Consider the following 25,411-nt stretch of genomic DNA (forward strand, 5'->3'; position numbering starts at 1 on the left):
GACACCGCCCCCCCTTCGCTCGCTGCAACCACGCCCACCCCTGGACGCGTCTGGCTTCTTAAAGGGGCACGAGCCCGGCACAGGTGGGGGTGGGTGCTGAGTTCTGTCTGGGGAGGGAGGAGACAGCAGAGGCGACAACAATGCAGCCAGGTGCCGCGGCCCGCGGCGCGAGGCGGCCTCCAGGTGCGTGACTGGGCGCCCGGCGGCGTGGGGGGAGGAGATGGTTGGCCCGCGCAGCGGTCGCCAGTGCGTGCAGTGAGGCGCCTTCGAGCGCAGCGCGGGACAGCCTCGGCTGGCTGGGCGACCCGCGCGCTGTACATCCGGGTCCCAGCGCGGCCGAAGGAGCGTGGGCGCTACACCTCCTTGGTTGGCCCCCGGAGGAGAAATGCCAGACCCCCTGCCCAATTCCCGGGATGCCGGCGAACCGCCCCTCCCCACCTCGCCCGCCTAGTTCCGCCTCCCCACCCACAGTAAAGCTTTGGAATCTGCACTAACCGGAAACTCCCCTGCTCAAGAGCTCTCCGTGGCTCCACAGTGCCCGCGGGCCGTTGTACTCAAACTTTCGTGTGTCAAAAACTGGAAGCAAGGGGACAAAAACGTATTTTTCAGGGCCCATCCCTTGAGATGATAAATCTCAGGGCAAGAATTAGGCAAAATTTAAGACAGCGCCCCAAATGACTCCGTTATCAAGATAAATATGTTTGTGCTGTATTTTTAAAAATAAAATTAATGCAAAAAAATCCATGATGAAGAAAATACTAAAATTTAAGTAAAGAGGGAATCCAACTCTGCAATTGTACAGGTGACCTCCCTCACCTCACCCAAACTCTGACTCTTCAGGGTTTTGTTTTACTTTTCCTACACTTTTTTTTATTTTGAAAAGGGTGCAGAACTAGCACCCTTCACCCTTATGTACCCTTCACCCAGCTTCCCCCAATGATAATATCTCACATTCCCACAGTGTGTTGTCAAAACCAGGAAACTGATGTTCGTATCATACAATCAACTCAGGTAGAGATATTTGGATTTCACTGGTTTTTTTGGGTATTTTTTTTGTTTTTTTTAATTTTTATTTTATTTATTTATTTTTGGCTGTGTTGGGCCTTCGTTGCTGCACGCGAGCTTTCTCTAGTTGCTGCGAGCAGGGGCTGCGCTTCGTTGCAGTGCGCGGGCTTCTCAGTGCGGTGGCTTCTCTTGTTGCGGAGCACAGGCTCTAGGCACGCGGGCTTTAGTAGTTGTGGCTCGCGGGCTTCGGTAATTGTGGCTCACGGGCTGTAGAGCTCAGGCTCAGTAGTTATGGCCCATGGGCTTAGTTGCTCCGCCGCATGTGGGATCGTCCTGGACCAGCGCTCGAACCTGTGTCCCCTGCATTGGCAGGCGGATTCTTAACCACTGAGCCACCAGGGAAGCCCGATTTCACTGGTTTTTACATGCATGTTTTTGTTGCTGGTGGTGGTGGTCGTGTATAGTTTTATGAACTTTGATCACTTATAGATTCTTGCAACCATCACGGTTGGAACAGCTGAAGGTGTGATAATGGTGCTACGGCTATGTTATGGAAAGAGTATTTGTCAGATGAATGGATAAAGAAGATGTGGTTTATACATACAATGGAGTATTACTCAGCTATAAAAAAAGAATGAAATAATGCCATTTGCAGCAACATGGATGGATCTAGAGGTTATCACACTAAGTGAAGTAAGTCACAAAGAGAAAGGGAAATACCTATGCTATCACTTATATGTGGAATCTAAAATATGATACAAATGACTTATTTGAAAAACAAATAGATTCACGGACATAGAAAACAAATTTATGGTTACCAAAGGGGAAAGGCACCGGTTGGGAGGGTGGGGAGGATAAATTAGGAGTTTGGGATGAACGGATACACACTACCATATGTAAAATAGTTACAGAACAAGGTCCTGCTGTATAACACAGGGAACTATATTCAATATCCTGTAATAAACCATAATGGAAAAGAATCTGAAAAAGAATATACATATGTATATATGTGCAACTGAGTCACTTTGCTGTACACCAGAAATTAACACAACACTAAATCAACTATACTTCAGTACAAAAGAAAATAAATAAATAAAATACAAGAGAAAAAAATAAAAAGTCTTTGTGAAGGATACCTGAGGGCATATGTACAGAAGAAATGATATAGGATTTGCTTTAAACTAATGAGGAGGGAATTCCCTGGCAGTCCAGTGGTTAGGACTCTGCTTTCACTGCTGAGGGCCTGGGTCGGGAACTAAGATCCCACAAGCCACAAGCTGTGTGGCCTGGCCAGGAAAAAAAAAAAAAAAAAAAAGAATGAGGAGGGAATGGGGAAAGGTGGATGAAACAAAATGGACTGTAAGTTGTTTATTGTTGAGGCCAGGGATATGGACTCATGAGGGAGCCATGATATTCAGTAGCTAAGGCTGCTGAGCTCTCACAGAACTGCCAGATCAAGCTCTTTCCATGTGATCAGCATTCTTGTTGACCCCTGTTTTTTGATGATGAAACCCAGGCTCAGACATGGGAAGCAACCTGCCCAGACATAGGCAGAGCCAGAATCTTTTTTATTTTTAAGATTTATTTTATTATTTATTTACTTATTCAATTTATTTTTGGCTGCATTTGGGTCTTAGATGCCGCATAGGGGATCTTTTGTTGAGGCATGCAGGATCTTTTGTTGTGACACGCCGGCTCTTCGGTTCTTCATTGTGGCCTGCGGGTTTTCTCTAGTTGTGGTGCGCAGGCTCCAGGGCACGTTGGCTCTGTAGATTGCAGGACTTGGGCTCTAGTTGAGGCGTACCGGCTTAGTTGCCCCGCGGCATGTGGGATCTTAGTTCCCTAACCAGGGATCAAACCCCCGTCCCCTGCATTGTAAAGCAGATTCTTTAACCCTGGAAGACCAGGGAAGTCCCCCAGAGCCAGAATCTTAATCCAGGCCTGACCCTCTCCAAAGAGCAGAGTCAAGTGGTAAACTGCATCAGATTCTTCCATCAGATATTCAGCAATAACTTCTCCAAATATCAAACACTTACTACATGCTAGACACTTTTGAATTAGAGGTGGGAAAACATTTTCTGTGAAGGTCCAGATAATAAATATTTTCAGCTTTGCGGGCTACAGCGTCTGTAGCAACGACTTAACTCAATGGGCATGGCTGTGTGCCCATAAAACTTCATTTCTAAACACTGAATTTGAGTATTATATAATTTTTACATATTATGAAATATTATTCTTTGGTTCAAACACTGAAAAGTGAAAAAGAAACATTTTTAGCTCAAAGCCTGTACAGAAACAGTTGTCAGGCTAGATTTGGTCCTTCCTTCCTTCCTCCCCTTTCCTCTTTCCTTCCATCCTGCTTTTTTTTTAAAAAAAAATGTAATTCTGATAAAATACACATAACATAAAATTTATCATTTTAACCATTTTTAAGTGCACAGCTCAGTGGCGTTAAGTACATTCATAGTGTCTTGTGATCATCCCCACCGTCCGTCTCCAGAACTTGCTCATCTTCCCAAATTGAAACTCTGTCCCCAGGAAACACTGACTCCCCAGTCCCTCCCTCAGCCCCTGGCCCCCACCATCTACTTCCTGTCTCTGTGGATGTGACTCCTCTAGGGACCTCCTGTGAGTGGAATCAGACAGTATTTGTCCTTTTGTGTCTGGTTTATTTCTCTGAACATCGTGTCCTCAAGGTTCATCCATGTTGTAGCAGGTGTCAGAATCTCCTTCCTTTTTTTTTTTTTTTTTTTTGCGGTACGCGGGCCTCTCACTGTTGTGGCCTCGCCCGTTACGGAGCACAGGCTCCGGACGCGCAGGCTCAGCGGCCACGGCTCACGGGCCCAGCCGCTCGGCGCCATGTGGGATCTTCCCAGACCGGGGCACGAACCTGTGTCCCCTGCATCGGCAGGCGGAGTCTCAACCACTGCGCCACCAGGGAAGCCCTCCTTCCTTTTTAAGGCTCGGTAATATTCCACTGTGTGGATGGGCAATTTGCTTATCCATTCATCTGTCGATGGACACATGGGTTGTTTCCATCTTTTGGCTATTGTGAACAGTGCTGCTATGAATATGGGTGTACAAATAGGTCTTTTTTTAAAGATTTTTTTAAAGGATTTTTTAAAAAATTAATTAATTTAATTTATTTTTGGCTGTGTTGGGTCTTCGTTGCTGTGCGCGGGCTTTCTCTAGTTGTGGCGAGCGGGGGCTACTCTTTGTTGTGGTGCGCAGGCTTCTCATTGCGGTGGCTTCTCTTGTTGCAGAGCACGGGCTCTAGGTGTGCAGGCTTCAGTAGTTGTGGCTCGCAGGCTCTAGAGCGCAGGCTCAGTGGTGCACGGGCTTAGTTGCTCTGCAGCATGTGGGATCTTCCCGGACCAGGGCTCAAACCTGTGTCCCCTGCATTGGCAGGTGGATTTTTTTTTTTTTTTTTTTTTTTTTTTTAGTGGTACGCGGGCCTTTCACCGTTGTGGCCTCTCCCGTTGCGGAGCACAGGCTCCGGACACACAAGCTCAGTGGCCATGGCTCACGGGCCCAGCCGCTCCGCGGCATGTGGGATCCTCCCGGACCGGGGCACGAACCCGTGTCCCCTGCATGGGCAGGCCGATTCTCAAACCACTGAGCCACCAGGAAAGCCCTGGTAGGTGGATTTTTAACCACTGGACCACCAGGAAAGCCCTACAAACAGCTCTTTGAGACCCACTTTAAACTCTTCTGGGTGTATACCCTGAAGTGGAATTGCTGGATCATATGGTAGTTCTACTTTTAATGTTTTGAGGATCCTCCATACTGTTTACCATTCCCACCAACCATGCACAAGGGTTCCAGGTTCTCTACATCACTTGTTACTTTGTTTCTTTGTTTTAGTTTCTTTCTTTTTGTTTGTTAGTTTTTAATAATAGCCATTAAGGGTTCCAGTTTCTGAACATCACTTGTTACTTTGTTTCTTTGTTTTTGTTTTATTTTTTCTTTTTGTTTGTTAGTTTTTAATAACAGCCATCCTAATAGGTGTATGGTGGTATCTCTTGGGGGTTTGATTTTAACTCCCTAAGGGTTAGTGATTAGGATTCTCAGTTTTTCATGTGCTTATTGCCCATTTCTATATATTTTGTGAAAAAATGTTTATTCAAGTCTTTTACCTATTTTTAAAAATCGGGGTTTTTTGTGTGTGTGTGTTGCTGAGGTGTAAGAGTTCCTTCTATGTTCTGGACATCAATCTCTCATCAGATATATGATTTGCATCTATTTTCTCCTATTCCCTAGATTGTCTGACTCAATATTATTAAGATGTCAACACTACCCAAATTGATCTACAGATTCGATGCAATTCCTGTTAAAATCCCGACAACGTTTTCAGAGATAGAAATGTCCGTTCTAAAATTCATAGGGGGGACTGCTGGTGGCGCAGTGGTTAAGAATCAACCTCCAGTGCAGCGGACTCGGGTTTGGCTTCTCTTGTTGCAGAGCACGGGCTCTAGGCGCGCGGGCTTCAGTAGTTGTGGCTCATGGGCTCTAGAGCACAGGCTCAGTAGTTGTGGTGCACGGGCTTAGTTGCTCCACACCATGTGGGATCTTCCTGGACCAGGGCTCGAACTCATGTCCCCTGCATTGGCAGGCGGATTCTTAACTACTGCGCCACTAGGGAAGTCCACCGGGTTTGTTTTAAATGTACAATTTAATGAGTTTTAATATCACTGTGTTCTAATTGTAAAGCATTTCTATCACCCCAAAAAGAGACGCCGTCCCCATTAGCAGTCACTCCCCTGTCCGCTAGGCCCTGACAACCACTAACTCACTTTCTGTCTCTGTGATTGGCCTGTTCTGGACATTTCATATAAATGGAATCACACACTATGTGGCTTTTTGTGTCTGGTTTCTCTCAGTGTCGTGTATTCAGGGGTCATCCACGTTGTAGCATGTGTCAGTGCTTCACTCCTTTTTATGGCTTAATAATATTCCACTGTGTGAATGGACCACATTTTATTTTTCCGTTCCTCAGCCCCCACCATCTTTCTCCTGGACCAGCACAATCCCCAAGGCCATGCCTCCCCCCTGCAGCCCATCCCCCACCATGGTCTGTCCTCCCCACAGAAGCCACTAGAGGGCGCCCCCGAGTACCTGAGTCAGGTCGGGGTCCTGCCCCTCCTCTGCCCACAGCCCTCCAGCCCTCCTGGTATCCTACTTCCCTCAGGGTAAAAGCCCAAATCCTCCCTGTGAACCACAAGGCCCTGCCCACCCCCCCATCTTCACCTCCCTCCCCTCTCTCTCCCCTTCACTCACTCTGCTTCAGTCAACTTCTAGCTGTTCCTTCAATATGCCAAGCATGGTGCTGCCCCAGGGCCTTTGCCCACGCTGTTTCTCCCCCCTGGAATGCCCTTCCCCCAGACACCCACGATTGCCCCCTCCCTGATCTTCTTCAGGGCTCTGCTCTGATATCTCCTTAGACATATAAAGTGTTTGCTACCATCCGCCCCCAGTACGGTGTTCCCTAAGGCTATCTCACTTCTCTCCTTGGCACTTCTCATCATCTGACATATCACATATTTATTTACTGTCCTCCCTGCCATCTCTCACTGAACTATAAGCCCCCCAGGACAGGGATGCTTGTTCTATGTCCCCAGAACCTCACTCAATGTCGGGAAGGAGGTGCTCACTGAATATGTGTTGGATGAATGAATACTATCTGCACTCGAAAAATTTAGACCGTGTTGTAAATAATCAAATATAGGGTTTTTCTCAACCTTGGCACTGTGGACATTGTGGCCAGATCATTGTCTGGGGGGCCGTCCTGGGCTGGGCACTGTGGGGTATGGAGCAGCCTCCCTGGTCCCCACACACTTGATGCCAGGAGCCCCTCCCCCCACACACCAGCTGTGATCATTACCAAGGTCCCTAGACATGGCCCAGCATCCCCTGAGGGCAGAATCACTCCTGGGTGTGACCCTGTGCTGGAGGGTGAGGATTAACCGTTCCATTTTACAAATGAGGCTTACTTACCTCTGGCCCGGGAGGTATCAGAGTTCTGTTAATTGGGGTTCTTCGGTCATATGCTCCCCTATACCCTGGGCGACCACACATCCCAGGGGCCTGGGAAAAGCCTGGTTTACAACCATCATTCTGGCGTTAATCAATTAGTGTCCTTTTGCTTTCAAACCCGCCCTGATTTGCACTTTGGTGAATGCCTACATCCACTCAGGCTAGAATCAGGCACAGCGTATGACTCAGCATTCCCACTCCTATGTATGCACCCAACAGAAATGCTGCCAGGACATGTTCTAGAATGTTCCATAGCTGCATTAGTCATAACCGGCCCAAGCTGGAAACAACCCAAATGCCCACCAACAGTGAAACGGATAAGTAAATTGTGCCAGGGTCTCAGAAAGAGGATGGAGCAGTGAAAACAGGTGAGGTTCAGTCATCCCCAACATGGGTCAACCTTCATATGAATGTTGAGTGCAAGAAGCTGGATTGAAAAGAGACCAAGCTGCTGTGACTTCCCTGGTGGTCCAGTGGTTAAGAATCCATCTTGCAATGCAGGGGACACGGGTTCAAGCCCTGGTCGGGGGACTAAGATCCCACATGCCGCAGAGAAACTAAGCCCGTGTGCGGTAACTGCTGAGCCCACACACCACAACTAGAGAGAAGCCCACATGCTGCGATGAAAGATCCCGCATGCCGCAGCTAAGACCCAATGCAGCCGAAAAGTAAATAAAAATAAAAAAATAAGGAATAAGAGTTAAAAACAAAAAAAGGCCATGCTGCATGATTCAAGGTGTATGAAATTCAAAAACAGCCCCCCCCCCCCATCCCCAGTTTGTGTTGTTGGAAGACAGGATGCTGGGTATCTTTGGGAGGTAGTGACTGGAAGAGACACGGGATTTCTGGGGGTTCTGAGGGGCTGGTCTTCTGTATCTTGATTTTCATATTGGCTACTGGCATGTGTTTACTCTGTGAAAGGCATCAGATTTTATATGTCTGATTTATGCCGTTTCTGTATTTTGGTTAAACTTCAATCACAGCTTCAGACTGAGAAAACAAACTTATGGTTACCAAAGGGGAAAGGGGGAGGGGAGGGGTAAATTGGGAGCTTGGGATTAACAGACTATATACGAAAGAGATGAACAATAAGGACCTATCGTAGAACACAGGGAACTATATGCAATATCTTATAATAACCTGTAGTGGAAAAGAAGCTGAAAAATAATACATGTATATACATATTGATGTATATACATATATACATATATACACATACACACACACATATATATATGTGTAACTGAATCACTTTGCTGTACACCTGAAACAAACACATTGTAAATATACTTCAGTTAAAAAATTTCAATCGCAACTTTGCAAATGTAAAGTGTTCTTAATTAGATGATAAATTATAGGGCCACCCTTCTCGTAGAGCCGGGCAGGGTGGTGGGGTGGTCTGAAACTAAGGCCCAGGGGCCGTATCCCCCTCTACTGCCTGATTGTATGCCCCAGTGAGCTAAGAAAAGTATTTATTTATTATTTATTTATTTATTTGGCTGCGTTGGGTCTTCATTGCTGTGCGCAGGCTTTCTCTAGTTGCGGCGAGCAGGGGTTACTCTTCGTTGCGGTGCGTGGGCTTCTCATTGCGGTGGCTTCTCTTGTTGTGGAGCACAGGCTCTAGGCACACAGGCTTCAGTAGTTGTGGCTCACGGGCTCTAGAGCACAGTCTCAGCAGTTGTGGCGCACGGGCTTAGCTGCTCCGTGACATGTGGAATCTTCCCGGAGCAGGCATATCGAACCCCTGTCCCCCGCATTGGCAGGCGGATTCTTAACCACTGTGCCACCAGGGAAGTCCCGGAGGGGAACCAAAAGAAGAATCATAGTTCATGTCACGTGAAACTTGTATGAAATTCAAATTTTACAGCCCATAAATAAAGTTTTATTGGAGCACAGCTGTGCCCATTTGACTACGTGTCATCTGTGGCTGCTTACGTGCAGAGTTGTGTAGCTGTGATTGAAACCGTGTGGCCGGAAAAGCCAAAATGTTTTCTGCTTGGCCCTTTTAGAAAAAATGAGCCAACATTTGTCTCAGAGTCATGCCTTGACTGGTCCATCTAAAGCAGCCCGCTCTGCTTTTTTTTTTTTTTTTCTGACGGTGCTGCGTGGTAAGCCGGATCTTAGTTCCCTGATCAGGGATCGAACCTGCACCCCCTGTAGTGGAAGCATGGAGCCTTCACCACTGGACCATCATGGAGGTACCCCCTCTGCTCTTTTTACACTCAGAGTCACACTGTTTCTTCACTGTGCCTCCCACCTCAGGGTCTTTGTATCTGCTGCTTCCTCTCCCTGGGATGCCATCTCCACTTTGGGTCATCTTTCAGGTAACAGTTAAGGAATCACCTCCTCCAGGCAGCCCTATGGGATCCCCCAGGCTAGATCATAGCCCTCCCTGTTCTATCCTCTCCTTTGCTCCTTCTCTCTCTCCTTCCTGGAACAATTTGAAAGCTTCCTTTTGTGCAGATATTTGATTGACTATTTCCTTCACCAGAGGGTCAGCTCCTCGAGGGCAGGGATTCTTTTTTTCCTCTGACAGGCTCCCAGGAAAACATTTGCTAGACCAATGAGTGCCGAGACTGGAGGGATGTGAGGAATTCCAAGCAAAAAGGTTGAGCTGGGCTGCAAAGCTCATGGGTGTGTTTGCAGGAGGGGAAGGGTGGGGCGGGTGGAAAGTCCCTCAGCCTGGAGGTCCCAGGGACAGATTACAAAGAAATGCAAAACAATTTGCCTAGGGCTCTCAGTGAGTCCCTGTGGACCTGCTGGGAGCCCTCACAGGAGGTAGAGTCCAGAACAGACCCACCTTCACTTACCCTCTAAGAGTCTCAGTTTTAGCCTCTGTAAACTGGATCTGAACAGTGAGAACCTTCTGAAAGGGCCAGCAAATCCATCTCCTCCGTGAGATCTCTACACAGTTCAGTGATCTTAGGAACCAACACTGGACCACCCATTCCCCCGCATGCAGCCCCACCAGACCTCCCTAAACTCAGCTGTTCAACCATCCAGAGAAGCAGTACACTCCTTCCTAAAGCTATTCCAGAACATTCCATGCTACCGAACATCCCTAGGGCCTATAGTGGGACTACCTAACCCTGAGCTGTGTGCAGTTATCCTGGACCCTGAGAGAAAAGGAGAAATCAATAATAAATCAATAATACTGGTCCTATCTTTCTTTTTTAAAATTAGTTAATTATTTTTGGCTGTTTTGGGTCCTCGTAGCTGCGCGGGCTTTCTCTGGTTGCCACGAACGTGGTGCGTGGGCTTCTCATTGCGGTGGCTTCCCTTGTTGCAGTGCATGGGCTCTAGGCGCACAGGCTTAGTTGCTCCGCGGCATGTGGGATCTTCCCAGACCAGGGCTCGAACCCGTGTCCCCTGCATTGGCAGGCAGATTCTTAACCACTGCGCCACCAGGGAAGTCCCTGGTCCTATCTTTCTTTAAAATTTGGATGCTTTGCTCATCATGGACTTTGTTTGCATTTATTTGAAGTTTAAAAAGTGATACTGAAATATAATCATTGGGGACTTCCCTGTCAGTCCAGTGGTTAAGACTCCGTGCTTCCACTACAGGGGGCACAGGTTCTATCCCTGGTTGGAGAACTGAGATCCCACATACCTCGTGGTGCGGTCAAAAAAAAAAAAAACCCACAAAACCATCAGGACTGAGTTTTTTTGGAGCTCACCCCGCTTAAATTTTGTGCCTGAGTACAAGAGAGAGAGTACCTCACTCTCCTCAGTGCAGCAGGTAGTAAGTGCTAATGCTCCTAGAAGGAATGATTGCAATATATAAAATCTGGTGTTTCTATCTCACAATGGGGGCTGTTTTAGTTTGCTGAGGAGGCCACAACAAAATGCCACAGAATGGATAAATAAACATCAAATTTATTGTCTCACAGTTCTGGAGGTCAGAAGCCCCAGATCCAGGTGTCTGCAGGGTTGGTTTCTGCTGAGGCCTCTCTCCTTGGCCTGTAGATGGCTGCCTTCTTCCTGTCCTCAGATGGTAATCCCTCTGGGCCTGTCCTTTCCCAATCTCACCAATATGACTGGTGTCATATTAAATTAGGGCCCACCCTAAAGACCTCATTTTAACTTCATTGCTTCTTTCAAACCCTGTCTCTAAATAAAGTCACATTCTGAGGTACTGGGGGGTTAAGACTTTAATATATATGTTTGGGGAAGGGGCACAATTTAGCCCATAACAGGAGCAAACTCTTCAACGGGGCTTAATGTATGCCAGGCACTGTGCTAGGTACTTTATATTAACTTCTTTAAGTCTCACAAGAGCCCCATAATAGAATAGTTTCTGTTATTATTCAACATTTTACATGAAGAATCCTGAGGCTTAGAGAGATTATGTAACTTGCCCAAGTTCACACAGGCAGTGAGGGCAGAATCTAAACTCATGATTTCTGGCTTCAGATCAACCAAATCTGAAATCCATCTAGGAAGTAGTAGTGGAGCAGAGTTGCTCCCTGACTAAACCATGTTTTTTTAAAAAAAATTGTGGTAAAATATACATAACATAAAATTGACCTTTTTAATCATTTTTGAATGTACAGTTTAGTGTATTAAGTACACTCACATTGTTGTGCAGCCATCCCCACCATCTATCTCCAGGACTTTTCCGTTTTTCCAAACGGAAACTCTGTCCCCATTAAACACTAACTCCCCCTCCCCCAGACCCTGGCCTCCACCACTTTACTTACTGTCCCTTGGATTTGACTCCTTTAGGGACCTTATATAGGTAGAATTATACAATATTTGTCCTTTATTTTTGGCCACAACATGTAGCTTGTGGGATCTTAGTTCCCTGACCAGGGATGAAACCTGGGCCCTCAGCGGTGAAAGCGCAGAGTCCTAACCATTGGACCGCAAGGGAATTCCCCAATATTTTGTGCTTCTGTGTCCAGCTTATTTCACTGAGCATACCATTTTATCCGTGTTGTAGCCTGTGTCAGAATTTCCTTCCTTTTTGGAACGAAATTGGGTCATTTGTAGAGACGTGGATGGATCTAGAGACTGTCATACAGAGTGAAGTAAGTCAGAAAGAGAAAAACAAATATCGTACATTAACACATATATGTGGAACCTAGAAAAATGGTACAGATGAACCGGTTTGCAGGGCAGAAATAGAGACACAGATGTAGAGAACAAACATATGGACACCAAGGGGGGAAAGTGGTGGAGTGGTGGTGGTAGGGGGATGAATTGGGAGATTGGGATTGACATATATACACTAATATGTATAAAATGGATAACTAATAAGAACCTGCTGTATAAAAATAAATAAATAAAATTCAAAAAAAATAAAAGTGCCAAAAAAGAGAATTTCCTTCCTTTTTAAGGCTGAGTAATATTCCAGTATATGGATGGACCACTAAACCATGGTTTTTTAAGTCACTTGGTTCTGCCCTTATTAGCTGTGTGACCTTGGGGAAATCACTTAACTTCTCTGAGCCTCTCTGAGCCTCAGTTTGCTCCTGCATAAATGAGCCCACACAAAGCCCAGGGTGTGGGGAGGATAACATGAATTAATTGGTTTATTGTGATTATATTTTAATATTTAGACTGCACCGGGTCTTATTTGCGGCCCATGGGATTTTCACTGAAGCATGCAGGATCTTTAGTTGCAGCATGTGGACTCTTAGTTGCAGCATGCATGCGGGATGTGGATTGTTAGTTTCGGGATCCAGCTCCGCGACCAGGGATCGAACCCCGGCCCCCTGCATTGGGGGCACGGAGTCCAACCCACTGGGCCACCAGGGAAGTCCCGTGAATTAATTGATTTAAAGGGTAGTGTTGGGTATCCAATACGCCCTCAACGGCATCAAAAGGCAGATGCAAGGGGAGTGCAGTGGCGGCCTCTGGTCAGCAGGAGCCGCTGCCGGGACCTCCGTGTCCGCCCCGCGCCGCAGCGAGCGCACGCGCAGCAGAGCCTTCCTGCAGCGGTTGCTTTTTTTCGTGCTTCTTCCCCGCCCTTTCCCCTCGCCTGTATTTATTACTGCAGACCCTGAGCCTGCCTGTCTGCTTTTGCTGTGTGCTGAAGCCCGGCTCCTCCCCCAGGCTTCTGGTCTGGGGATGGCGGTGGGGAGTTGTCCCCTGCCAACATCTGGCCCCATCCCTGCAGCTGTGGGGTGGAACACCTATGTTCGGAGGGTTACAGAGGGGAGGGAATGTCCTAAATTTCCGCATTCCCCTTAAACTCTCCCCGGCTTCTTTAATTTACATTAAGTTAAAATTTCTCAATAAGCAATCTATTCACTTGCGAGCAAATTCAACCCTCTTAACGAGAAAACCTTTGCTTTTCATCTCTGAAATGTTCCAATTTGCAAGGAAGTGCTGTGAAGCGCCTAAGACGGAGCCCAGCACACAGTGAGTGCTGAGTGCACTTAAACATTTTTTAAAAAATTAAGATAAATCATTTATTAAGAATGGGAAACTGGATACCCATCTGCTGAAATCGCTTCCCCCGAACGGCGCATGCGCTTGCCTTGTAAAAATTAACATACCGTGTCCGGAACACAGGCTCAGGTGTTAAAGATACGGGATTGAGCTCGGGCATTGACGTCTGCTGCCTGCCACTCTACGGCTCCGATCCTCGGTCGTTCGGTAGATATTTCTGGAGCAGCTCCTTCCTGCCTCAGTTTCCCCCGGGTTAAACGCGGGATAGTGATAGCAGTCTTCGATTAAACGAAATCAGGGCTGTGATAGCGCTTTACAAAGCAAAACGCGCAAAGCCTCTGCGGAGAGAGGAGTGCATAGGCTTATGTTAGAGTCCAGACCCGAATTTGAATGGCTTTTTACAGACGCACATCTCCCTTTCTCCCAGCGCAGGGAAAGCACTGCAGTCCCCCTCTTTTTGAATTTAGAGGAAGATTTAATGAAAGGGGTTTATTTACGCTAATGAGAATATCATTAATTGATGCAAGAAATACTTAATGAGCGCCTACTGTGTACCAGGCATTGAGCTGGGCTCTTTACCAAGAATAAAAATACTGAATTGAATGCCAATTCGTTCTCTTGAGCCAAAGATCTGAAATACAGCTGTTTCTTAGGGTCATATTAGGACACAAATGCAAAATAGTCTTCCTGCGCCTCCCCCTGGAGAGAAAATGAAGTAGAAAATGAGATTGCGTATGTAGAAAAGCGCTTAGCCCCCGTGCTTGCGACAGGGCAAACCAGTACCTGAAATGTGTTTTATTAATAGTCATGATAGCTAATTAAAAATAGCTGACGTGTATTGAGAACTGTGTCAGGCACGGCGCTAATCCTTGTACATATATTTAGTGAATTTTACTCTCCCCCAGTGAGGTCGTACTGATGACCCCATTGCGCAGATAAGGAAACTGAAGAATAGAAAAATACGAGTATCTACTGTAAGAACACTTAAAGTGGTGGAGCTAGTAAGGTGTTTTGTTCACTGCTATATCCACAACACCTATAGCAGTGCCTGGTATAGTAGACGCTCAATCTGTCTTTGTGGAATAAATGAGTGATTAATACCTGCCTTTAAAAAAGCTTTTTTTTTTTCTTGTAAATAGACAGGTAGTTGCAAAAATGGTACTGAGGGGCTTCCCTGGTGGCGCAGTGGTTGATAGTCCGCCGGCCGATGCAGGAGACACGGGTTCGTGCCCTGGTCCGGGAGGATCCCACATGCCGCGGAGCGGCTGGGCCCGTGACCCATGGCCGCTGAGCCTGCGCGTCCGGAGCCTGTGCTCCGCCAACGGGAGAGGCCACAACAGTGAGAGGCCTGCGTACTGCAAATTAAAAAAAAAAAATGGTACTGAGAGGTCCCTAGTAGTCTTACCCCTGTACTGTCATCTTACATAACATCAAACCGAGGAAATTAACGTTGGTGCAATCCACAGACCCTATTAATATTGTAATCTGCTTTTAATAGGAATGCTTGGCACTTTGCAGACTGATATAGTTGCTATGATATGGTTAATATTCTCAGCTAAAACGGCTCTTCGCTTTTTGCACCTAAGTATTGCATCCCGGAGGCGTACAACCTGCACCGGGCGGACCACGCCCCAGAGAAAATCCAAGTGTGGAATGCAGACCCTCTATGTTAGAGCAGCGGCGCCGACGCATAAGGGTTATTACCCTGTGGGAGGCCTTCCATGCGCCTGCGCGGGCCGTCGCTTCGCCCCGCCCCAGAAGCGGGGGTCAGATGACCCGCCCAACCGGCGTCGGCCTATAAAAGCTCGGGTGTTGACGTCAGCGTTCTCTTCCGCCGTCGTCGCCGCCATCCTCGGCGCGGCTAGCCACACTCGGATCTGCCTGGGAGAATCCACCGGCATCCGCCACCATGGTGAGCAGCGTTGTTCAGCGGGCGGCCTGAATCGGCGGCGGGGCCTCCGTAGGGCCGGCCCTACCAGGCCTGGAGAGCTGTGGCCTCCCTGACTGAGAGAAGACATGGCGGCGGCGGGGCCGGCGGGCCCGGGGCTGGGGAAGCGGCTGCCGCCATGTCTGCGCGCTGCACTGCTCGCCGAGCTCCGCTTCCGGGGGCGCCGCCGCCTCCAGGACCCCGGGCCCGGCTGAAGCTGGGGCGGAGGCGGGGCGGAGGTTATGATGATGTGGCAGACGCTGTAATGGCGGGCGCCGCGGTGCGAGCGGGGGAGAGGGGAGCCGCCTTATGTAACCCGTGGGCTGGGAGTTGAGTCCGATTTTCTGTCGGGAGCCGGGGGCGGCAAGGAAATGGCAAAAGGAGAGAAGAGTAAGACCTTTAGAAGCGTCTCGTTTTCTGACGTTGTGTAACCTTGGTCCTTCCTGTATCTTCTAATTGTGAACACCTGATTGCAGAACCACGAGGTGGAGGCTCCTGCCTGTTAGGGCTGTGCAAGCCTCCCACCCGACCGGGGGTGGCATATTTAAGAATCGGGGGCGGGGTGCGTGGCTCTGCCTGATTGACCCCCCCCCCCCCCACTCTGCACAGCGAGAGGTGACCTTGGATTTTAAAGAGACCATTTGGCTGGGGGTATAACCAGTGGCAACACGGTGGGGGGGAACTTCAGCTGGACCTCAGATACGCCAATATACTATAAATCTGTTGTCATTTTGAGACTTAGTCCCCAGTACTCATTCTGGGTTGTCACTGTGGGTTGTGACAACCACCGTCTGGCTTTTCAGGGACGGGGTGAATTGCACTTTTAAAGGGGTGTCAACAAAGAAGGGGGGTTCTGGGTGGGAGTTGAGGCAGAGCCAGGACCAGCTCCCTCTGGCCATGGCCTAGCAGTCTCCATGGATCAAGGTCTCAGTGCCAAACCTCATTCCTGGAGTGCCGGGCCATCCTGAGCCTCCCCCCCACCCCCCCGCCCAGGTGAACTTCACAGTAGACCAGATCCGGGCCATCATGGACAAGAAGGCCAACATCCGAAACATGTCCGTCATCGCCCACGTGGACCATGGCAAGTCCACTCTGACGGACTCCCTGGTGTGCAAGGCGGGTATCATCGCCTCCGCCCGGGCTGGGGAGACCCGCTTCACTGACACCCGGAAGGACGAGCAGGAGCGTTGCATCACCATCAAGTCGACGTGAGCAAGCCTTGGTGCCCTCTGGACAGGGAAGCGGGGGAGGTGCTTACTCTGAGTCCTTGGGTGGTGGGTAGGGAGGACAGACAGTAGCCAATCCTTTCCTGACAGATTTCTGGGAAGATGAGCACCTTGGGGCTGGGTTTTTGGACTGTGAGGGACAGTGGGGCTTCAGCGAGTCAGATGGGAACCTTTGTTTCCTGTGGGAGAAGCACAGTGATGGGTGGTATTAAGGGGATTTGGAGAGGAGGGGGGCCGAGGGGCTCTTGGCATTGTCTGGAGAAGTCTGGGTGGGTGCTGCTGGCATTCAAGGATACTGCTAAAGGTCTTGCCTTGCCTATGGTGGCCCCCTGTGAGTTTTCTGGCCCCAGATGTTAAGAGGGTGAGGAAAAAAACCCTCCCCCCCAAAAAAAAAGAGGCTGTAACAACTGTTGTCTTCATCTGGTAACATCTGCTTGGTCATTGGCTTTGAGACTAGTTTCAGCTGGGGAGGGAAGGGTGAAAGGTAGTCTTTAGGGTTTCTGGATCTTGCCTGATTGTGTAGCTGCTCTTTGAAATCAGGTGTGTTGAGCCTGAAAGGAACCAGGTGGATTCTGGTACCATTGCACCTGTACCAGGGAGGTGATGGTTCCTGGTAGAGGGTGCTGCAGAGGTAAATGTCCCTGGATAGGATAACTCTTGTGTGGGAAGTCTGCAGTTCATGTCTAGGGATGAGTAATGTGGGGCGAGGAGACAGGTTGCAGCATCTGTCTGGCTTTTTACTGGATTACAGCCTCGCTTCAGAATCAAGAGCATCCACCCCCGACTCCTGTGGGCAGGAACCTGATGGACCACAGGGCTAGTGGGAACAGGTTAGGAGCCAGGCTGAGGTGTGCCTCTATCTGGGTAACCTGTCCCAATCTCTCAGGGCCATTTCCCTCTTCTACGAGCTCTCAGAGAATGACTTGAACTTCATCAAGCAGAGCAAGGATGGCTCTGGCTTCCTCATCAACCTCATTGACTCCCCTGGGCACGTGGACTTCTCCTCAGAGGTGACAGCCGCCCTCCGTGTCACTGATGGTGCCTTGGTGGTGGTGGACTGCGTGTCGGGTAAGCAGCAGGCTTCCCCCACGGATGGCGGGGAACCTGGGGCTGTCCCCTCTTTGGCCGACGGAGACGCCTCATCCCCTGCCGGTCCACAGGCGTGTGCGTGCAGACAGAGACGGTGCTGCGCCAGGCCATTGCCGAGCGCATCAAGCCTGTGCTAATGATGAACAAGATGGACCGGGCCCTGCTTGAGCTGCAGCTGGAGCCTGAGGAGCTCTACCAGACCTTCCAGCGCATCGTGGAGAATGTCAACGTCATCATCTCCACCTACGGGGAGGGCGAGAGTGGCCCCATGGGCAACATCATGGTAGGATTGCCTGACTGCCGGAGTCGGGGTCCCTTGGCGGATCGCCGTTTCCTGCTGTGTTCCTAGTATCCCCTCCCGCTTCTCCCGCCGGGTGGGCAGCGTTCCTCATGCAGACTGGAAGGGTTGTGGTCTTCTCCTTGGGGGCTGCCCTTGGGAAACCACTGTTAAGCCATGGCCTCCTGGGGATTCTTGGGAGGTTGGAAGGTGAGGTTGCCAGGAGCCTTGGAATAGCAAGAGGGCTGGACTTTGGTAGAGGCTGTGGGGTAGCGGCTCAGCCTGATAACGGGCATGGGGCAGTCCCTTTGGCATCATCGTGCACCTCCTCGTGCTGGGGGCAGAGCTGGGCACCCTGTACATGATGACTAAAATTTCTTCACTTTGACCTGACGGCTGTTGAAGAAATCCACTGTCTGAGGGCCGGGGTGCTTGGGGACTTAGTGGATGTGGCTTGTGTCCAACTGTCCCAACTCACAGCTTTCTCCTGCCCTCTCAGATCGACCCCGTCCTCGGTACTGTCGGCTTCGGGTCTGGTCTCCATGGCTGGGCCTTCACTCTGAAGCAGTTTGCAGAGATGTACGTGGCCAAGTTTGCCGCCAAGGGCGAGGGCCAGCTGGGGCCTGCCGAGCGGGCCAAGAAGGTGGAGGACATGATGAAGAAGCTGTGGGGAGACCGGTGAGTGCTGGAGACACAGCTCAAGTGTCTGGGGGGTCCTTCACACCCGCGTCCCCCCAGATTCCCCTAACTTGGGTTGAGCCTTCTCTGACAGGTACTTTGATCCAGCCAACGGCAAATTCAGCAAGTCAGCCAACAGCCCAGATGGCAAGAAGCTGCCGCGAACATTCTGCCAGCTCATCCTGGACCCCATCTTCAAGGTGAGTTGGTGTGTGCTTGATAGGTAGGCATCCGCAGGGCTGTCCGTGGGCTCCCTGAGAATCTGGTACCCCACCTGCTGCAGCCAGTAGCAAGATGCTGTGGGGCAAGGCAGGGCCAGGCTGCAGAGGCAGCTCCTGGGACAAGGATGAGGCAGCATGAGGTCAGAACGCCCCCAGGGTTCCACCCTGACAAGGAATTCTCCCCGATCCCTGGGCTTCATCATCAGGGGCACCATCAGCCTCCCCGACCGGGCAGCAGGTGAGATAAGGTAGGAGGGTCTAGGGTTTGCAAGCCTGTGAGTTTAGTGAGTGTATGCTCAATGTCTGAAAATAGAAAGGGTTTTTTTTCTTTTAACAATCTGTTGAGAAGTGTCCCTGTGATTTGCTTAATTAGGTCAGGCCTTTGGCGATAAGTGAGGATGGTTTTTAAAGCTCCAGAGCAGGAAGCACGTAGCTTCAGGCTTCCAGTATGTTCCCAAACCCACTTTGCCATGTCTCCTGGGTGTCAGGTGTTTGACGCAATCATGAATTTCAAGAAAGAGGAGACGGCGAAACTAATTGAAAAACTGGACATCAAGTTGGACAGTGAAGACAAGGACAAAGAAGGCAAACCACTCCTGAAGGTGAGTGGAGTGGCCATCCTGTGAGTCCCCGTCCCAGCTTGAGTGCCGTTTTCTCAGGGAATCAGACAGCTGGCTGTAAGGGTCTCGGTCAGGCTCCGCGCTGGGCCCAGGCATACATTCGAAGTGTCACCAGCAGGAGCCCTGTCACCAGCAGGGGTGTGTCGGAGACATCAGGCGTTTACACTGCTCCTTTAGATTCTTTCTCAAGTCGTTTTTCTTCCTCCCTCTCTCACATCCCTTCCCTTAGGCAGTGATGCGCCGCTGGCTGCCTGCCGGGGATGCCCTGCTGCAGATGATTACCATCCACCTGCCCTCCCCTGTGACGGCCCAGAAGTACCGCTGTGAGCTCCTGTATGAGGGGCCCCCAGACGACGAGGCCGCCATGGGTATGTGGGGCATGCCTGCGCCCCGGGGTTAGAATGCTGGGCAGAGCTGCAGAATTCTGGGAAGCTGAGCTGCCAGGGAATCAGTTTCCCCTGTGGGGGGTTCCTTTCTCTCTCCTCAGGCATTAAAAGCTGTGACCCCAAAGGCCCTCTTATGATGTACATTTCCAAAATGGTGCCGACCTCTGACAAAGGTCGGTTCTATGCCTTCGGCCGGGTCTTCTCAGGGCTGGTGTCCACCGGCCTGAAGGTCAGGATCATGGGGCCCAACTACACGCCTGGGAAGAAGGAAGACCTGTACCTGAAGCCAATCCAGAGGTGAGGTGCTTTGCGAGGCAGAGGGTGCCCAGCAGCCTCCCTTCCGCCCCTCAAGCCAGTGAGAGGGGAAGGGTGAGGGTTATCTGAATGTAGGAGACTTGGCCAGGGGAGGCCCACCAGGAAATAGTGTCTCCTCCTCCCCACCAGGGATTCACAGTGAGACAGCCCGGAGTTGGGAAGCAGTTGGCTGAAATTATGGTGGCAGCATACATTGAAAACTGCCCAGAGAGCAGGCTCTGACCCCAGAGGTGTCATGTGGCGGGTGGCCATCCAGTCGTTGTTCCAGGTGTGGGTAGTGGGAAGACAGCCTCCATTCCCACTAGTTCCTCGGGGCCCTGACTGTGCTGCGACCTGCAAGTGCTGCCGGTTTCCCTGTGGCACACGTCTGGCCTGGGTCAGGGTGCAGAGTCCCGCACAGGGCACGTGTTAATGAGCAGGTGGCTCTCTCCTGGTGTGCAGGAGCCAGAACTGTCACTGAGACCTGGGTCGTAAGATAGATTCAGGGCTTGGCCCAGGGTGGGGTGGCACTGCCCCTCCAGACAGGAAGACAGCTGCAGGCTCCAAGACAAAGGAGGCTTGTCTTTGGTCGTTTGGGGATCTGCCACCCCAGTGCCGATGCTTTGTGGCCGTTTGTGTCTCCCCCAGGACAATCCTGATGATGGGCCGCTACGTTGAGCCCATCGAGGACGTGCCTTGTGGCAACATCGTGGGCCTGGTGGGCGTGGACCAGTTCCTGGTGAAGACAGGCACCATCACCACCTTCGAGCATGCCCACAACATGCGGGTGATGAAGTTCAGCGTGAGCCCTGTCGTCAGGGTGGCTGTGGAGGCCAAGAACCCGGCCGACCTGCCCAAGCTGGTGGAAGGCCTGAAGCGGCTGGCCAAGTCGGACCCCATGGTGCAGGTAGGTGGGCCCCGGCCGGAGGCAACACCTGCGGCGGTGGTTTGTTGGCTTATGTGGTGTGGCTGAGCCGGAAAGACGCCGCTGGCTTCTCACACAAGTAGAGATTCCGTGTTGAGAAAACCAGCTGTGCCGGGTACACCTGCCCTGGCAGAGGTGCTACCCTTAATTTAAATGGTGCTTTTCCACTCAGGAACCCGATTTCTTTCGTAGGCTGTTTGGGTCTCTACAGGCTGGTTGTGCCCGGAGGGTCTTTTTAGAAGGTTAATGTTGAAAACGAGTAAAGAGGACCCTGCTATCTAACCCCCAAAGCCCCATTTTGGGAGTTTGCCTTTTCCAGCTGGAGGGAAGCTTGGAGGCCTCTTTCCACCTGTCCCTAGTATCCCTTGGGTTTTCCGCATTTGTCCCGGGGCATGTGCTCAGGCTGGCCTGTGGCCCTTTTTCAGTGCATCATCGAGGAGTCCGGGGAGCACATTATCGCGGGTGCCGGGGAGCTGCACCTGGAGATCTGCCTCAAGGACTTGGAGGAGGACCACGCCTGCATTCCCATCAAGGTGAGGCCTGGGTCCAGGCTGGGCTCTGAGGGGCCCACTGACTGGGGCACTCAGTTCTCTGTCCTTCCATCTGTTACTGCCAGGTTTGATATGTGCTGTCGTGACACCAGCAGCTTAGCTGCGTTGGCAAGGCTGCAGTGTGAGCAGTCTGCTTCTTAAATTTTTTTTAAAAGTTCTTGGGAAGTGCAGACACTGAGGCTTACGTAGCCGGCCCCACGCCCAGATGGTGCGTTCTGGTTTCCACTCTTTTTTTCCCCCACAGAACTAAGCGCAGATCTGTTCTCAGACCTGGATTTGGGTTTCTTTACACGTGGTTCTTCTTGTTAAGCTTCTGCTTTTTCGTTTCTCTGCTTATAGGAATGAAATTTTCTTTTTTCAGGTACGGTGACAGCTTTTCCCCATTGTTCTCTACGTTAGAAAACTAATATGCTGGGGTGTGGGGTTAGGCCTAGCACTTGTATCTTTTGAATTTTTTTTTCCCAGTTAATACCGCATATGTGGAGTTTCACTGTTTCACCAGCCCTCTTGGCAGCGGGCTTCCTCCCGCTACAAGGGAGTAGCTGCACATCTCATGTTTACACAGAAGACGTGCATGTCTCTGTGCCGTCAGATCAAACGCACTCTGCTTTTTGTGCTACTGTTAAGTGGGCCTCGTTATTAGGAAGACCTTCTGTTAAGGTGCCTCTCAGGTGTCTGGTTCCTGTGGTAGACCTGACCTGACCTGCGTGCTCCTTTTGCAGAAATCCGACCCAGTCGTTTCGTACCGTGAGACCGTCAGTGAGGAGTCTAACGTGCTCTGCCTGTCCAAGTCCCCCAACAAGCACAACAGGCTGTACATGAAGGCACGGCCTTTCCCCGACGGCCTGGCCGAGGACATCGACAAGGGTGAGGTGTCTGCCCGCCAGGAGCTCAAGCAGCGGGCCCGCTACCTGGCCGAGAAGTATGAGTGGGACGTGGCCGAGGCCCGCAAGATCTGGTGCTTTGGCCCTGATGGCACCGGCCCCAACATCCTCACTGACATCACCAAGGGCGTGCAGTACCTCAACGAGATCAAGGACAGCGTGGTGGCCGGCTTCCAGTGGGCCACCAAGGAGGTGAGGGCCCGCTCAGGCATGGCTCTGGTGGGTTTGTCACTGGGGGTTCCTCCTGTCCTTGTGTCCCTGTTGGCAAGGTGGGGCTGTGGTCCTGCCTCCTGGGAAGGGGGGGGGACCCTAGGGAGGCCGAGATGGTCCCTGTCGCTCAGACCTGGAGGAGCTGGCACAGACAGTTCTGGCTGACCTGTTTTTAGGAGCTGCAGTGAGGCAGTTTCTTGATGGTGTTCCCCTTCCTCCATAGGGGGCACTGTGTGAGGAGAACATGCGGGGTGTGCGCTTCGACGTCCACGACGTGACACTGCATGCGGACGCCATTCACCGCGGGGGCGGCCAGATCATCCCCACGGCCCGGCGCTGCCTGTACGCCAGCGTGCTGACTGCCCAGCCCCGGCTCATGGAGCCCATCTACCTTGTGGAGATCCAGGTGGGGAGGCCTGGCCCCCCCATTTGCTGCTCCCAGTCCCATCCTGCCCAACAGCTGTTAATAGCCTTGCTTTGCCTGACAGTGTCCAGAACAAGTGGTTGGTGGTATCTACGGTGTCCTGAATAGGAAGCGGGGCCACGTCTTTGAGGAGACCCAGGTGGCCGGCACCCCCATGTTTGTTGTGAAGGCCTACCTGCCTGTCAATGAGTCCTTTGGTAAGTGCCAGTCTGGTGTGGTCCTCAGTTGCCCGCTGCCTTTGGGGTGGAGCCCAGCAGACATTCAGTCCATCTGGTCTAGGATGGGACCCAGTTCTTTTATCTTTTTTAATATTTATTTGGTCGTGCTGGGTCCTAGTTGCGGTAGGCTTCCTCCTTAGTTGCGGCTCATGGGCTCCTTAGCTGTGGCGTGCGAACTCGGAGTTGCGGCATTCATGTGGGCTCTACTTCCCTGACCAGGGATTGAATCCGGGCCCCCTGCATTGGGAGCGTGGAGTCTTAACCAGTGCGCCACCAGGGAAGTCCCAGGGGCCCAGTTCTTTCTTGTCGTGCATGGCACAGAGTGGGTCTGATGGGAGCTGTTGCTTTCTGCATTGCAGTTGTGGAGGAGGAGGTGCCCTGTTTCTCACGTGGGCCTCTGGACTGTTGAATTAGGGGGAAGGTCCTTGGGCCCGTAAATATAAGAGCAAAGCCTGCTGTGCTGGAGCTCTGCTTCATCCTGAGAAGGAGCAGGTGGAGACCAGAGGCCCAGGAAGGGCCAGCCCTGCCTCACTTATTAATTCGTAGCCTTTGAGAGAGTCTTTGGGTGAGGGATAGGATAATGGGCCTGACATCTGACATGAGCCAGGTAGCCCGGACTCAGTGATCCTCTGGTGTGGGCCTGTGTTCCCACCTTCCCCTCCTGGCCACCGCCAGGGAGCCGTGAGGCACCACACCTGGGCTGCCCGGTGAGCGCCGTCTCTGTGCCTCCTACAGGCTTCACCGCTGACCTGAGGTCCAACACGGGCGGCCAGGCCTTTCCCCAGTGTGTGTTCGACCACTGGCAGATCCTGCCCGGTGACCCCTTCGACAGCACCAGCCGTCCCAGCCAGGTGGTGGCAGAGACGCGCAAGCGCAAAGGCCTGAAGGAAGGCATCCCGGCCCTGGACAACTTCCTGGACAAGTTGTAGGCAGCCTCCCCGCAGCCCGCTGCCTGGTGGGACTCGGCGCAGCCCCTGCGCCCAGGGACAGGTGACCACAGCAACAGCCCCACATTCTCCACGACACCTTGAGGCTGTCCAGACCCAGTAACGCTCTGCCTGATGAGTTTCTGGGGCCCACTCCGTGCCATCGCTCAACGTGAACACTTGATGCCGTTTCTTTCGATATTTATTTCTAGATTTCAGAGGCAACAGAAGTGCCCTCACAGCAGGGACTTACTTATCTGGCCGGTGGGGATGGGGGAGGAGATGGGACACCCAAAGCTTTTTTGTTAAGAGGGAAATTCACATGTCCAAAAAAAAGTTAAAAATAAACGCATTAAGAGGTTTATTTGGGTAAATGGCCCGTAGTGGATTTTCCTCCAGAAAGGGGGAAGGAACAAGCGGGTAGATGTTCTCTTTGGACAGAAGCTAGAAGGCAGGAAATCCTGTGCAGTGTCACCATGAGCGCCTCCAGCTGTATTAGTGCCATTGGAATAATAAATTTGATATGGTGGTGATCGTGCATGCGTGTCCGTGGTCTTTCTCCGTACGCTCAGGCTAGAGTGGACTCCCTGTGCCGGTGAGCGAGGCCATTGGTGACGCTCCAATACACAGTGTTCAGTATCGCCTCCAGATGTCCAGGGCTGAGGCAGAGGTCCGTGAGACTTCATGTGATCCAGGCGAGTCCAGTTGTCCATCTGTCACGTGGGGCCAGCTGGTGGAGCTGTCCTACATCTGTGCTGTCTGTAGGAGCAGCCACTGGCCTCATGTTCTACTGAGCGTTTGAAATGGGGGCAGTGCAGCCCAGGACCGTTACTTTTAGCTGTAAGCATGTTTTCATAGTCTGATGGCGTTGGTGCTGTCATAGCAGTTGGTGCAGGCTGGGAAAATTGCCCATGTGCTCAGCTTTGTCCCATCAAAACTTGCCTGTGGTTACTGCCTTGCTGACTAGCACCCTGGGGGCTGATTTGTGCCTGGGTTGTGGGAGGAGCCTCAGTCGAACTTTCATACTAGGAGCAGCTCTTTGAACAAACAGCAAGGATTCCTTTGTAGGATTCTCTGGATTTGTCCATTCAAACTTTACCCAAGATTTGTAACATTATGCG

At 51.0% G+C, this 25,411-nt stretch overlaps 2 protein-coding genes and 1 non-coding gene across 4 annotated transcripts in view; 2 read left to right on the forward strand and 1 right to left on the reverse strand.

Moving 5' to 3' along the window:
• Positions 1-13,603, reverse strand: part of PIAS4 (protein inhibitor of activated STAT 4) — a 37,716-nt gene extending 24,113 nt beyond the window's left edge. Inside the window, exon 1 of the mRNA XM_067033100.1 lies at positions 13,542-13,603. The gene's annotated coding sequence lies outside the window, so the exon portion shown is untranslated. The remainder of the gene's footprint in view (positions 1-13,541) is intronic.
• On the forward strand, positions 50-24,828 carry EEF2 (eukaryotic translation elongation factor 2). Of its 2 annotated transcripts, XM_067033099.1 has the most exons (17): positions 50-183; positions 962-1,011; positions 15,021-15,346; positions 16,355-16,569; positions 17,474-17,655; positions 17,748-17,959; positions 18,453-18,631; positions 18,726-18,831; positions 19,341-19,454; positions 19,702-19,840; positions 19,960-20,155; positions 20,801-21,059; positions 21,503-21,610; positions 22,351-22,704; positions 22,946-23,128; positions 23,211-23,343; positions 24,100-24,828. In XM_067033099.1, the coding sequence occupies exons 3-17, from the start codon at positions 15,344-15,346 to the stop codon at positions 24,291-24,293; spliced, it is 2,577 nt and encodes an 858-aa protein (XP_066889200.1). In that variant the 5' UTR covers positions 50-183; positions 962-1,011; positions 15,021-15,343; the 3' UTR covers positions 24,294-24,828. The 2 variants fall into 2 exon arrangements, with proteins under 2 accessions (XP_066889200.1, XP_058916002.1); XM_059060019.2 differs by lacking the exon at positions 962-1,011 and having other exon boundaries at positions 88-183.
• On the forward strand, positions 18,311-18,375 carry LOC131756504 (small nucleolar RNA SNORD37). The gene has a single exon (XR_009335678.1). It is a non-coding gene; the product is annotated as a small nucleolar RNA SNORD37 (small nucleolar RNA).
• Positions 24,829-25,411: the final 583 nt, after the last annotated feature.

This window comes from Kogia breviceps, chromosome 4 (assembly GCF_026419965.1).
Source record: "Kogia breviceps isolate mKogBre1 chromosome 4, mKogBre1 haplotype 1, whole genome shotgun sequence".
Lineage (NCBI taxonomy): Eukaryota > Metazoa > Chordata > Mammalia > Artiodactyla > Physeteridae > Kogia > Kogia breviceps.

What these genes read in the sequence shown, in the direction of transcription:
- EEF2 (XM_067033099.1), top strand. An exon ending in TACCTGAAGCCAATCCAGAG is followed by an intron (nt 20,156 to 20,800) that starts GTGAGGTGCTTT and finishes TGTCTCCCCCAG; the next exon opens with GACAATCCTGATGATGGGCC. An exon ending in ACGCCTGCATTCCCATCAAG is followed by an intron (nt 21,611 to 22,350) that starts GTGAGGCCTGGG and finishes CTCCTTTTGCAG; the next exon opens with AAATCCGACCCAGTCGTTTC.